The sequence below is a fragment of the Falco cherrug genome, chromosome 10, assembly GCF_023634085.1.
Source record: "Falco cherrug isolate bFalChe1 chromosome 10, bFalChe1.pri, whole genome shotgun sequence".
Lineage (NCBI taxonomy): Eukaryota > Metazoa > Chordata > Aves > Falconiformes > Falconidae > Falco > Falco cherrug.
This window is the reverse complement of record NC_073706.1, coordinates 14,597,273-14,612,470: the sequence shown is the minus strand read 5'-3', so window position 1 is coordinate 14,612,470 and position 15,198 is coordinate 14,597,273. Positions and strand designations below refer to the sequence as shown.

Sequence of the window (15,198 nt, the reverse complement as noted above, 5' to 3'; positions counted from 1 at the left end):
TGATGCTAGTCATCACTCCATCTGTGAAGTGCCAGCTGGCCTTCTGTGCTTCACATGGGTTATGTGAGGTTCACTTACTGGATGGCTCTTCTCTTAAGGACAAGGAAGACAGCAGAAGTCCTCCCTCAACTCCTGCAAGATTAGAAATAGGGTTGCACCAGACTCTCTCTGCTATCACAATACACCATAGCATGGCAACATTCAATTTCCCCCTCTGTGTTACAGTCTGTCCTGCCTCCCTGCTCTACTCAGCAGCTGTTGAAGGACATCTCATTTCTGTTAGTGGGCACATCTCAGTGTTAGTGCTGTGCTAGCTGGGACCTGAGGACAGAGCACCCGGGTTGTTCTTGGCCTTCCACAGTATTCAGCAGCGTTTAGACTTCGGGCCTCTTTAAACGCATGTTCATTGTTTTACTAGTCTACTTGCTTGTGCATACAGGAGAGGAGTTCGTACAGTGGCTGTACTACGCCTTGACTTGTGATTCCAAACCAAGGTAGCCCGAGGTATCCAATTTAATACCTCTTTGCTTACATGGTAATAACAACGTTGTCATAGGATTTCTTGTGCTGTATGTCCTGTCAGTAATTACATCCCTTGTGGGGAGTTCCTGTACGTGTCAGTACTTTCCTTCTCCCATTACAAGAGAGAAATAAGGCATGCGTATTCCTCACACTTGTAATTGCAGCACTTGGTGCTCCTTGTACTCCTGCGCTTATATTGCTAAGCAAAGGATCAAACGTGACTTTTTAAACAGAACGGTATTCTGCCACATCCCTGCCCAAATGAAGTATCTTCTGGGATCAAAGATAAACTCTAAAATAATTGCTGGCTTATATTTTGTGTCTTTGGTGTGATGTGCTCATCCACTTCATCTCTTTGAGCCAGATCTTGTGGTGCTGTAAACTGCTGTTGCTCTAATATAAGCTAAGGGAGCCACTGATACCTGTCCCTTAATGTCAACAGCCAACATATGTACTAAGTCCCTGTCAAACGTAAAGAGAACAGATAGCTCTTGTGTTGGAAATAGCCTTCCGTCTCATTCCTTTCCTTGGTTTTTGTTTGTTCATTTTCCCCTGTCTGTCTGTGTTCAGCTCCTTCCATTTCTTCCTCCTGGTGCATGGACCCATGACCCACACAGCAGAACTGCGTAAGAAGCATTTTGAGTTTTCCGCTCAAGATACCTCAACTTGGTTTCAGTCAGATTAATTAACCCTTCTTTTCCCCCGCCACCCTGATGTTTGGTGCATTATGCAAGAGTAAAGTTTGCCTGATGTAGAATGAGGTTATAAACGGGGCTGCCATTAAGAAACTGTTCCAAAACTGAGTTGCTCCCCTGATGTTTGAGGGGTCAAGAAGTTCTGGTGTTTACTCTCTAGCAAATTTATATTTGATGCCTCAAATAAAATTGACTTCCAGCTTCCAGACTGGCTCTGCCCTCCTTCCTAGGCATACAGAGCTATACATCAACCCAGGTATTTCTATACTGGGAACGAGGAGTTGCAAATGTAACGTGTGTAAAGAAGTTAGTAGCAAACAACATGCCCAGTAGCTTTAGCTGCTGATTTGGCAGGAGTGTCCTCTGCTATTATGCGCTTGGGGCCCTGCTAAGAGAAAACATCTAATGACACAGGTGTGAATCGCATTAGCATTTTAATAAAGACAATTTAGTAATGTTTGGTGAGTTATGACCAAATTCAGCCTTGATGTAATTCCACTAAAACAGTTAGTTTATATATGTACACCTGCTTGTCTGGATCTTAGGACAAGTGGCTCATTTTCATGGACCGGAGAATTACACACTTACATTTGCATTGAGGAGAGGAAACTGCTGCAAAGACTGAAAAAAATCCCATTGACATATGCTAGACAGAAAACTTGATCTTCCTGCAAAATAATAATTTCTCAGTACAAATAAGAAGCTAATTGATTTGGAAGAAAGCCAGTTAATGAAATTCTTTGCAGTGGGTAAATTTACTGTGCATAATGTGCCAGGTTTTATCTGTATAAACAGAAACGGATGATTTCAAACTCTGCTAATACTGCTCTGAATTTTGCATCTGAATTAACACTTCAGTGCCACTGCGTGTCTGTGAGTAATTTGGAGTGTTAGTTGGGAAAGAGGCTGTTGCTTTGTCCCACGGAGGCGCGACAAGTGGAGCCCTCCTTGCCTGCTGCCTCCAACTGACTCCAGGTCCTTTTCCTGGGGCGGGGGGATTTTCTGATCCCGGTAGAGTTGACCAGATCGTTGGGAGAGGATCCTCTATGACCGACAAGGATCGGACCAAAGGGCCAGCAGAGGGAGAGCTGCCTGAAGACCCCAGCATGATGGGCAGGCTTGGGAAAGTTGAAAAGCAGGTATGTTGGGTCAGGACGGGGGTTCTTAGCAGAGGGTGTTGCATGAGTTGTGTTGGTTTTTTCTTGCCTTATTTTTCCCCAGTGGGACATTACCATTTAGAAAAAAAAGTAAAAGCTAAGAATATTTTGAAAAATAAACAAGGTGGATGTTATAAAAGGGTGCTAAATGTCTTAGAAACCTAAGTACTACTTTCAAAACAGGCACTTAGGAGCCTGTGACATGTAGTCTTTCAATTTTAGTGAGCTGACCAAAAGTCGATGTTATTTTTGAAAATGGCACATTGGTTTCTTTGCCACCACACTAGGCATGTTTCAAACGAGTCCATGAGCCTGTCTGCTATAGCTGCTGGCCTTGCTGAAGATGAAAATGTTCCTAGAGGATAAGGCTCAGAAATCCCCATGGCCATCTGAGCCCAGGCAAGTGCCAGATGCAGTAAGGAGCTGAAAGGATGCGAGCGTGCTCGGGCGTTCCTGGAATTTGTTGCCTGTTGAAAAGATTATAGGAGCTTAAGGAAAACCCTGTAACAAGGTGGAGAATTAAATGCTTCAGAACAGGACAATTAGATATTTACTAGAAGTTTCAGTTTGGTGTAGGTCAGTGTAGGCAGAGGTCATCTATGGTGCCCAGCCCCACACGCGTGCCTAGATGGGTTGGAAGTTGCTTGTACTCGGGATGTTAATGTGCATCAACCCACATGTAGCACTGGAACTGTGGTGTTTTGCAGGTTCAGTCGATGGAGAAGAAGCTGGACTTCCTGGTGAACATTTACATGCAGCGGATGGGCATCCCACCGACAGAGACAGAGGCTTATTTTGGGTCCAAAGAACCAGACCCAGCACCTCCCTACCACAGTCCTGAAGACAGCAGGGAGCACATTGACAAGAACGGCTGCATCATCAAGATCATCAGGTCCACCAGCTCCATGGGTCAGAAGAACTTCTCTGCTCCGCCAGCCCCAACCAACACATGCCCGCCCTCGACGTCGTGCCAGCAGCAGGTCTACCAGCGGCAAAGCCATGGCTCCTCGCCCGTTGGAGACCCTGGCTCGCTGGTCCGCATCCCACCTCCGCCCTCCCACGAGCGCTCCTTGTCAGCGTACAGCAGCGGGCACAGGGCGAGCGCAGAGTACCTGAGGAACGAAGACATTACAACCAAACACCACGAGAGTGCCATGAGAGACAGCGACACGTCCATCTCCATCCCCTCGGTAGACCATGAGGAACTGGAGCGCTCTTTCAGTGGCTTTAGCATCTCCCAGTCCAAAGAGAATTTGGACATCCTTAACAACGGTTGCTATGCAGCCGTGGCCAAAATCAGACCCTACATTGCAGAAGGGGAATCAGACACCGATTCTGACCTCTGCACGCCCTGCGGTCCTCCTCCCAGGTCGGCCACGGGCGAGGGACCCTTCAGTGACATGGGCTGGTCAGCCCCCAGGCAGTGATGCCTTCTTGCAGCCACCAAGCCACGTCCGAGCGCTGGCAGCTGCCTGCTCCAGCTGTCCATGCATCGAACTTCTCACGGAGATTGACAGCTAAGGTTTTCCTCCTTCTGGGACATCCTTAGCTGGCAGATACTTTCTTGCCGCTTACTCTGGGGGGTGGGGAACAAGCAGGTCCAAACCTGCATTTGTGGAAGAGGTCACAGTGCTGAGCGAACTGGAGCCATGAAGTCCAGGTTTCTTTCATACTCTCTTTCTAAGATCATTAGGTGAAATTATTTCGTGGTGCAGGGTAGGCAATTTGCATTTCTTGGGAATCTTCAGAAGTGCAAGGTAGGAGTAAATCACCCAGCCAGGGCTCTTGGAGATCACAGTAACTGGTGGCTGACAAGTGTTAAGCAGGATTCGCCACGTCCTGGCACTGGTGATTACACCTTTAGGTATTTTGGAGTTGCAGAATGAACACGTGTCTGTCTCTGGCTTAGATTTCAGGTCACGTGTAATTATGGGAGGGAGGCTGTTCCTCATTAACTGTCAGGAAGGTGGCATAATTCCAATATAATACATAGAAACATTGCCTAGGCCCCTGGAGGGAAGGGATGGTGGTTGGAATATTTGCATGAAAAGAAGGCATGGCCTCAGTGTGGGACAGGTTAGGATACTGCTTTGAACCAGAATGGTTTGGAAATCAGCCCATCTTGGGAAACTGGGAAACTCAGAAACAGGAGCTTGAGTGCAAGAAGATAGACAACCCAGAGGGCACATAAATGAGACAGAGAAGGAGGACAAGAGGCTATGGGGCTGGAATTTTATTTTTTAAACCATGTATTATATTTAAGTATCTCTCCTCCCATTGACGATGGACCTGGAGGTGCTTTGGAAGCAAAGGCAAACCAAAGGCAACCCCTCTGGAGGGCTGCCATGGTGTGAAGCCGTTCTTGTGGCCAGCAGTGCTGTTGTGGAGGCACAGCCACCAGGCAAAGGGAGAGGGTGGATATGCAAGATGCTGTGGTCCCTGTGCAGCTGTGAGTTAAGTGCTGAGCTCCATCCTTTTCAAGCTCTGTTGGTCAGAGTGGGCAATTTTCTTACAGTTTGCATTGTGCCTGAACACTTTCGCACACACCATGCCCCGTGAAAAATCTTCCTTTTCTTCTTCTGCCCTGCCAAGAATCTCACACCCATGTTCTCGGGACGTCCTGTGGTTTTGTTTGGATCCCTCAAGCTGAGTTAAGAGGTGCTTCTTCATTTCTTCATGGTCTTTCAGACGCCTCTTAGCTGTGCTTGCCCGCAAGTTGTGCCAATCCCAGTCTGCCCCATTTTGTTGTTGTTAAAGTACTTTCTCTTGGAAAGATCATTGTGTCATTACTGGGAACCGCACAGTGCATTCAGTGGGGGGAAGGCAAGGGGAAAAGACATGCTCAAAGTTTCTTTTGGGACCAAAACAAAGTCACAAAGTGATCCTTGGATAGGTTGGTGGATTTTTTTTGCAAGGGGGTGGACCAGGAAAGGTTGTGTTTGGGATCCATCTCCCGGGCTGGGACACCATGGCCGGCATTGTGCCTCTGAACCCTCCCACCCATCTACAGCCCAAATCCCGTGTGTGTTTTCTGCTGGGGCTGTGCCTGTGATTGTAAACCCCATCTCTCCACATTTTCCCTGTGTCATATCAAGAGCCTGCTAAGGATATTTAGGTGACAACTTCATTTCTGTGTGGCCTTTGAGAGGCTGGACATTGGCTTGCTTGGGGTGAAGGGAGAATCACAGCCTTTTTCTCTCCTCCTGTTTGCCTGACCAGAGGCAGCAAGCAGTGGAGGCCCAGGACTATGTTGGCCTTGGGGAAGATGTGGGTGCAGTCTGACAGCTTGCAGACAGGCAATAAAACCATCCTTTTGCTAGTGCTCAGGACCAACACGCTCATCTTCTCATGGGATTGGGAGTGGAGAAAGGCTCTGCAAATTTTTTCCTGCCATTTTTCACCATTCAGGAAGAGAAAACATTTTTCTTACAGGGAACTTAGGCTTCCAGCCGTGCTAGTTCCTTTCTTTCCCATTTGATCCATTTTTTTGTTACCTCCTGCAATGTTTCCCTCTCTGTTTGTGCTCACAAACGAATGCCTTTTGGCTCCACATTTCTTCGTGCAAAGTGAACCTAGCGATGCCCTTACACCTTGAATGCAAAATGGCTGCAGATTGTGCAATTTTGCCCAGGCGTGCTGCAGAATGAGAAGTTTTCTGGTAGGTTAAGAAATGTCAGCAGCTCCCAGCTCAGGCTTGGTGGCAAGTGTTTTCTCGTGACCGCAGGAATGGAAATTACATTGGGTGAGGCAAAAGTCAACATTGTTCCAGACAGCTGCTCATTGCAAGTTTTGTCCAAGTCAGAGATAACAAAGATTTATTACCCTATTTGTTTGCAATTATTTTTCGAGGCCTGCTGGAAATTTGGCACAGAAATAAAGTCAGGAAATCCAGATGAGGATGAGGATGATGTCATGTGGTCCTATTGCAGCACAGGTGCATGACTCATCTTTAAGACAGTAGGCAAAGTCAACAGAACTTCATGGCACAATTTTTGCAGCATGTAATTTCCATAATTTCCTAATTTTGAAACCCTATTGGCTCTATTTTGAACATCCATTTCCTAGTTCTTCATGCAAAATCCCTTTCTCCTGCCCAGCTGATGTTACACCCTTGAAAGGAGATGGTGCCAGTGTGTCCCGAGGTGGTGCAGCTCCACTGTGTCCACTGGGATGTCTGCAGGGGAAAGCTAGTGGTCTTCCACCTCCTTTAGGGCCTACACGAGAAGGATTGTGGTTTCCCTCTTCAAGTTACTGTATCAGCTTGTAAAGCTGACTGGTAGCTTTAAAAGGTTTTGGGCTTGTCCCACAGTCATTGATTACAGAAAACTGGGTTTATGTACATCCAGCACAGATTGTGTCTTGCTGCTGCAAATTTCTCATAGAATTTTCTTGGGAAGGTGTAAGAAATATTCCGCCTTTATCTGTGGCATCATTTGAAAGAAATTCTGACACATGCCTCCATCCACAACCATGCTATAAATCATCACGTCTCATTCATCTATTCAAGAAAACCTGGATTTTGTCGGTAACTTGCACCAGAATTAACTCGGAGTAATGCTTCTTATTTCCATAAAAATGATTTATGCCTGTGTAAATGATAACAGAGCCTTCTTGTTGCTTGTTGACATAAATAATTTCATTCCTGTCCTAAATCATAGTCCGATACTCCCTGCAAGGTCTTCACTTTCAAACACACAGTTCCCCCATGATTTTATCACACACTCCTGGTGGTAATCTCCCACAAGACATCTAAACCACTAGATTAAAAGAAAATAAATTGAGTTTGATTTGCTGATAAGGCAGTCCCAACGATAAAGACCTTTAGAAGGGGGAACAGGCAAACTTTGTCCCTCTGCTGAGCCTCTCTTGGGCTGGTCCTTCCTCCCCTGTTCCTCCCAAGTCTGGTCCTATGTTTTTTGGAGGACAGAAACAAGTTTTAGAAAATGCCAAGTGTGGACAGATGAGACCAAGAAGAGCTGAAGAAGAGGTGAAAGCCAAATTTCCAGCAGGCCATCCCAAACCGCTCTGGAGATGCCCGTGCCCACGCGTGGTTGTGTGCACAGAGCCTGGTTTCGAGGCACATCTGTGCTGGATGTGAAGCCGTGGCCTTGACCCAGAGCCTGGGATCTGGTCTCCAAGAAACTTTAGGAATTTACCTTTCCCCTCCCCCCCAAGAATCTGGGTCTAGATCAGGAGAGAAATACTGCAAAAGGCCCTACCTGCAGGACAGAGCAGTCCCTGAGGCTGGGACCTGAAGCCACAGTCAGTTTTTGGGTGCTTCATGTTCAAGCATGCCAATTGCCTGTGCAATTGCCTGAGAGGTTCATGTCTCGGAGCAGGAGACATGGCTGGAGGAGGTGTTGCAACCTCTGTGCAGGTGGCCTTTCATAATGTGACCCCAAGACACAGGAACAGAGCACTAGCCATGAGTCGAATTTCCCAATATTTGGGAAGGGACTTTAATGTTACTCAAGTGCAGATTTTGTATGTGAATTTCCTTGTTGACTCATTTTCTTAGTAATAATTTTTAAAACAAAAATGTTAAGAAACTCGCTGAAAACAAACCTGTTGTCCAGCTCAGAAAGCCATTATATTTCTTTAGACAGACTGTGATAGACCAGATTTTCTAAAAATTTATTTTGTTTCAAATGCTGCTTAATAGATCCAAATGAAGTCTGCAGGGTCATTGCTATTTAGAGATAAATAGGTATATTTTTTACATTTTTAATTGATTTTTAAGATTTTAAATTATGTGGATTTTTAGAACAAGTTTGTATAATCTACCTGGGAAGCCAGAGCATCACCTCAGATACAAATGTTCCCCATTCCTAAAAGAAAAGAAAAATACATTCACTCATATTTTTCTCAAGAGGGAGCTACTGCAAACCTCATTTCCCTTCTATCCTCAGACCACCGTGGTCACAGCAACATTATTGCTAAACCCAAAATGTAAGTATTAAAAGAGAAACTGAAATTCGTAAGGAATTTGTCCAGGAGTTGTCCCATATAAAGACCCTTTGCAGTGAGTAATTTATCAGGAATGTTTAAAAGCCCAGGAGCAGGCTAAGGATTTCTGTTTCTCCATCCACGCTCATGTGAGCATCTCCATCCACCTCTGGCTGAGCAAGCCCTGAGCCTCCATCCCTTTCATCTCCGCATGCCTGTGGTCCTCTGACCCATGCCCACATGCCCGCATCCTCTCTCACCCGCTCTCCATCATGGGTCAGCATCTTTTGTTTTCATCAGCTTCCTTTTTGTAAACCAGAAACAAGGAAATCAGATACAAAAGCTCCTTCACCTGCAAGTAACATTGAGACTGTGGTGCGGAGGGCTGTGGCACAGGGGTCAGCAGCCCCCTCCGAGCCCCGCCTGGGTCACTGCTGTTCAGCGGTGTAAAAGCAAACTCTTGCTCTCAGCACACAAACACCCCAACTTTTTCTGCATCACAGAGCAAAATCTGCTTAGAGCATGGGTGTGGGTTCGTTGTTTTTTTAACAATAACAATAGGGTGGGTTTTTTTTTCTAATAATAAGGATAATAATAATGCATAGGAATCTTCTTTAGTATATCTTAGTGTTTGATGCCCCAGTGACACAGTACTGCTTGCCTTATATTAGTGTCTAGAGGGAGAGGGATTACACATGTTTTGATACAGTATTAATCACGCTTATAATTAAGGTAGCAGCAAGGAGCGGCTGCTGCAGGAGGAGCAGCCGGGTCCTTTTTAACTTATGAATGTGCTTTCCAGACTATCTCACTGACTGTACTCTCAATTTTGCCTGCTACTGCATGCAGCCTGAGATGAGTAGACAGCATTATGCTCCAGCTGTATCTGCACTCCCAGATTGCTGTAGTACCTGACGATTTAACATTGCCAAAAGCATCATTCTGGGGAGAGGCTGCCCTCCCAGTGACCCATCACATAGGGTGCTGCGGTGCTTCTGTAGGTAACACTGATATACCAAGTGTCTTTCATGCTGTGACTGATCGTTGCCCATCCCTCGGATACAGCATGCACAAACTCCACTTCTACTGCTTGTAACTAAGGGGTGAAAAAACCACATTTGTACCTGTGGTTTCTTGAAACATGTACATGGGGAGGAAAAAAATACGAATTGTGTTGGCTGTGTGTGACAACCTCCTTTCCTTCGAGATGCCTCTGAAGAAGAGCATCCCAGGTACCCCTTTTGGAGGGTTTGGAGGAGCAGGCAGAGCAAGGCAGGCAGTACCAAGGATGGAGGCCTGGTCTTCAGTTAGGAGATGCCATTGGAACCCAGACTTGCCATATGTCTGTTTTAATTCCTGTTGGGTTCTCTCGCCTGCATCCAGTTCTGGTGTGCATGTGCCTTTGTGCCTGCAGCCCAGCTCGAGGGGCAGGGGAGAATGTGACTCACAAACTTTGGAAATCCTTCTTTGGAAACTTCATCCACCCTTGTCTACAGCCCTTGGGAGTCTTGGGGACCCTGCAGCTATGCCGTATCCATTCCTTGTGGAAGCATCTCTTGCTCTCCTTACAGAGAGGCACTGAGCGACCTTCATATCTCCACAAATGATTTGCCACCATTCTCCCCACTGTAACACCAGACTGTCACGAGGCCTTCAGGGTTTGCCCATCTTGCTGGTGTTTGCAGTCTTTTGTATCTCCTCGCACTGCTGCCATAATCTGGTTTGACACTGGTCCCGTACCCTCACCTTCCTCATCCAGACTATATGCAAGTGAAGATGTAATGCCAGAACTCTGCTCTGAGACTTGCTTTTGGCCTGGCATCACTAGCACCAGAGAGCCTTCGTGTTTTGTTAGCATGACAGTTTTGCTTTTTCTTGGCAATTTATTTGCTTCCTCATTGAGCCGCCGTGGCCTCAACACATCCCTGGTTTGTTCTGCTGGAGCCTTTCAGCGCAGGGATGGCGTCTCTTTGCCCCTCTGTACAGCACCCTGTAAGGGTTTGTCCCCTTGGCTTTAGCTGATCGTGGTGAAATCAATGCCTTGAGGGCTCGGTTCAAGTTTTCTTGTCAAGCTGAACAACTTGGAGAAGAACTTACAGACTAACAATGTTGATGCTTTTTCTCCCTGAAGCAAGAGCTGCTTTCAAGACCCCAGTCCTCTTCAGCAGTCCACGCATGTGGCTTTGCATGCCAGGCTCCATCATGGGGAGAAGCAGAAAGCAGCGGGTCCAAGCTGTGCTATTCCCAAAGCTGGCACTGAACCTGGAAGCATCTTGCCCTTTCCTAATTCCTGTAAATATTGCTGCAGATGAATTGTTCAAGCAGCATCTGTTTGCCTAGTTCTGAGAAACTCGAGCTAACGGCAGAGCTTTCCAAAACTCAGTGCCAAGCTCAGGCTAGATTTCACCTGCAGCTACGCCTATAATTTTAGGGCAGGATTAATGGTTTCAGGTAGAAGCCATCCCAAAATCTCCAGTTTGGATGGTTCTGGCCCGAACCCAAGGCTGAATGTCCTGCTGCAAGTGAAGCCTCCCCTGGAATTTCAGCTCCATTTGATACTGATGACTGTGGACCTGGGGAGATGCTCTCTCCTTCCCACTCCACACAAGAGAAGGTCAGCACAAGCCTTCCAAGCCAAGACAAGAAAATGCCTCCTTATTTTAGCATGCCATGGGCACCTCCCATTAAAAGTAGAAGCAGCATTTCACAGTAATCACTAAAACCTGACCAACACAGTGGCCATGACCCAGTGTTTCATGTATGCAGTGATGCTCATGAAAGGGATTTATTGCAGCTTTGGATATAGAGGGCTCAGTCCTTGAGCATCTCTGTAGATACCATGTTCAGCCTTGCTGATGACCAGAGGGGAAGTCATCAAAGCTGGTGCCAGGTATTTTCTGCCCTGCCTGGTTATTCACACTGGTCCACCATCTTCCCTGGAGCTGAAGATATCCCATGCTCCTGCCAGCAGGCAGAATAAGGGCCCTTCTGTGTTGGCTACTATTCCCCACCACCCAAACCCAAACACTGAAATTTAAAGTTTCTTCACTTAATCTCAAAAAATTCACACACAGGGTAGAGAACCTGAGACTTTCAGGAACACTGAGGCAGAACAAAATATAGCTGATAAACAACACAGATTTTGTTATTTTAAATCAAGCCGATTTTAAACATAGTTGCAGTTCCTGCGTGGTATATCAAATGCTTTAGGAGATTCAATAAATTATTCTTATAAATGGTTTATTCTTTTATCAGTAATTCGTATAGGTGGGTGCCACTGTTCTTCTACAGCAATGCTCCACACACTAAACTATATTCCTGTTTCTCCAGTATAGACATTGTATTTATGAAATTTATCTTGCTTAGTGCCACTTTGGCACACTATCCACGTATTCTGCACACAGATTGCACATTACATGCCAAATGCTGATAGGTATCACTCCATGTAATAAGCGTATGTGTGTTGAACAGATACCAAACAAAGCGTTACCTGCCTAGTTTGTGATGTGACTCAACATAACTGGGAAAAGGGAAAAATGAAGATCCTGCTTCGTTAAGAAATATACTGCATTCGAATGCTTCTTTCAACAGATTTGATCAGGAAGCTAAAATAAGTGAGATCGCCTCTGCGATGTTACTTTAAAAATACCTGAACAAAACTATCACACTCAGCCCAAAAATACTTAATAATTACTGTATTTCTATATATTCTTCACTGCTATTCATCTGAACTGTAAATTCTGTACAGGTTGAATGAAGTTCACCATTTATCTTTGTCATAACCTGCAAGATAAAAGGACAACACAACTTTGGCTGCAAAAGTGTGTGCGTGTTGTTTGCATACATGCATATACGTATTGCTGTACGTGCAGGGGTATACAAACACATGCACACACATGCTTTAAAACAGATAAAGCTGCATCTGAGATGCACAGGAGGGAAAAGTTCCTTTTTTTGGAGGTGGGAGAGTGGTCAAAACAAACAAAAAAGGACTACTTCAACAATGTGTTATTTCTATCCAAAAGGCAGATTTGCAGAGGGATCTGGTGTGTAACTGCCATCCCGAGGAGAAATCCCACTTCTGAAGGCAGCACAGCCCATGCAGCAGGGTGATGCAGTTGCTTTAAATGATAATTTTGAAGAAACAAACAAAAGAATATAGCAGCCAGTGCCAATTCCAAGTACAAACCACAAAGCCCATTCCTAGGCTGTGTGGCCACAGAGTTGTCCTCCACCATCGGAGAGCCAAGGGCAAAGGCTTTGCCTGCTGTGCTTGGGGACTCCGACGGCAGCGGCGCTGGCGCTGGGCTCCCCCAAACCCGGCATCGCCCCAGTATAGGCTACTGCCCGGGCAGAGGTTTCTGCTGTCCTGCGGGTCCTGCTCTTGCCTTTGCCTACGTATTTAAAAAAGCCCCAGTTAAGAGACATTTAGTAAAAAGAGTCATCAAAAGCCCATTTTTGATCTTAGAGTTATGAAAGAAAGGACAAAGTTGTAATCAATAAACCTCATTTTATCCAAGCAGGTCAGCCCGTAGACTCCAATTGCCCCTATACAGAGATGTCACCAATGTCATCAAATGAATCATCCTCTAGGATTTAATTTCGCCCATATTTTTACAGCTAGAAGATGTATATGGGATAGAACTTATCCTTCAGTGTTTAATCTAAATAAACAAAGGCATGAAGAACGAACTTTTCCAGCTAAATACTGCTGGATGCCATTGAAAAAGTAGTAATCAGATTTTTGCATTGGCCCAAAATTCATCTCTAGGTCCAAAGTTATCAGCTGTAAGAGCCACTTCAGTCCCAACTATGTTTCTAAGCAAAAGGTACATCCATTGCTGGAGTATGTTGCCGTTCCCCTGAGATCCCTTGAAGCTATTGCGGTTTATAACAGCATCTGGCTCATTTGGCCTTGACTAGGCTACCAATGGGTCATGCGTTTGTCCTGGCGGTGAGTGAGAGGTGACACTCACACCGGGACAGGCTGTTGGCACTTGGGGCGAGTGTAGGGGCTGCTCGCCCTGGCATCCCGCTCGTAAAATGTGGGGCTCAGGTGAGCATGAGGGTTTGGTTGTCCTCTAGAAAGCAAAGGCAGCTGCTGCTTTGCTTCCTTTCATTTGCTCTGTTGCCTTGGCTTTTTTGCACTTTCGTTTCATCTCCAAAGAATCTCTCATAATGCCTTTGGTACTTATGTACAATTTTAAAACATTTTGTATGTATTGAATGGTACACACTTTCTCTTGTAAAATAGCAATTGGAATTTTTTTTTTTATTATTATTATTTGATTTTATTTTTTGGTGAATGTGTAATTTCCTCTATACATTTCAATCATGACTTTGTGCAATGTACATTTGATAGGGACAGATGCCAAGGGAATGACCTGTAGTTTTCGAAGGGAATAGCTAAAAGCCGAATGACACAGTCACACATGGTTTTACGTTAGCACTGCAGAAGAGCAACGTAGCCCAGACTTTTACACTGAAGCGTTGAGCGTGATCCAGCGTGTACCTTCACATGAATGACTGTGGCAGCTGCAGATCTGTGTACGTGTGATATTAAAAACAACAGCGACAGTTGCAATCGGAAGGGAAATGGAGGAAAATTAAATAATCACGATCATTAATTTAAGCCTCAAAGCATCAGAATGGAAAATTTGCATTCAGTAAAAATACCGGAGATTTAACCTTCATGAGATGAAATACACATTTATTTTTCTTTGCACTTCTGTTCACTTTGTTTGTTTATTTCTGGTGATTTCTTGGTGCTTTGGGGAGTCATTTAATGGCTGATGGAGAGAAGCGAAATGGTGACTGAGGGCCTGACCCTTCCTGGAATTAAAGCTTCACACCTCCTTTTCTTATTTCTAAGATTAGACAACATTTTTCTTTCTGATGTATGAAATCAAGCTCAGAATTCTCAAGTGCCCTCAGTTACAAGGACACTGTCCCTTCAGGGTCCTTGAACAATATTGATTTTCTTAAGGTTAGACATGCAGCCGCATCCTGACAGATTAAGGATGGTTACCGAAACTCCTCACCCCCCATGCCAGCTCCTTATCACCATGCTAAAAATTGAGGCTGGTGTTCATCAAAGTGGGCTCAGAGCCAAGGACTGGCACTGGAAAGGGACCTTTATTGGTCCCACGAGTTATCTTGCTTACCAGGCATCAGTCCTAAATTAAGAAAGCGCATGCTGGATTCTGGAGAGCTCTCTGGGAGTGAAGTGGATGGACTGATGGTATTTTACATCACAAGGTTGGCTGATGAAACAGCAGTTCCTTTTTGTAAGAGAAAAGGAAAAAATCAAATCCCTCCTTGCGCACTGATATTTTTTTCCCAGAAAGAAGAAGTACAAGAATCTAGATGAACCAGTGCTTGGATTTTTAAAAGCCTGCCAGTCATTTGGACAAGGCAGTGGAAGAGGCTTGGCAGAATAAACAGTTTGCTTCAGGCACAGCAGCCAGCCCCCTGGTTGTACCAGATGACTTGGCTTGAAGCCTTCAGCAGCTCCTGCCCTCCCCAAAGCTGTTAGAGAAAGCCAGGTGTGAGCATTTCCCAATGGATACAGCACATTAAAGTGTACTTAAATAACATCGTTATATTTTATCTCATTATGTTTCACACCAGTGAGATAAGCAGATAAGCAGGAAAATTCTCCGCTTGCTAAATCACATCCCACTGTCATCCGAACAGGCTGGTGCGCTGGCGTGAGCTGCATCCAGACGCTGCCCTGCAGCTGCCCCCACCACCCAGGCAGGGATGCTGGTGGAGCCAGACGTGGTACCTGCCGGGCCAGGGCAGAGCCGAGCTGCCCAGCAGCCCTGCAGCCCTGGCTCCCACCCTCACCAAACCCGGGGGGGACACCAGGCGGGAGG

General features: G+C 45.7%; 1 protein-coding gene across 3 annotated transcripts in view; it reads left to right on the top strand.

The window, feature by feature from the left end:
* KCNQ2 (potassium voltage-gated channel subfamily Q member 2) overlaps positions 1-14,049 on the top strand; it is a 77,612-nt gene extending 63,563 nt beyond the window's left edge. For all 3 annotated transcript variants that reach the window (XM_055722808.1, XM_055722809.1, XM_055722807.1), the window contains 2 exons: positions 2,233-2,356; positions 3,082-14,049. In XM_055722808.1, coding sequence (XP_055578783.1) covers positions 2,233-2,356; positions 3,082-3,801 — 844 coding nt within the window. In that variant the 3' untranslated portion in view covers positions 3,802-14,049. The remainder of the gene's footprint in view (positions 1-2,232; positions 2,357-3,081) is intronic.
* The last annotated feature ends 1,149 nt before the right edge of the window (positions 14,050-15,198 follow it).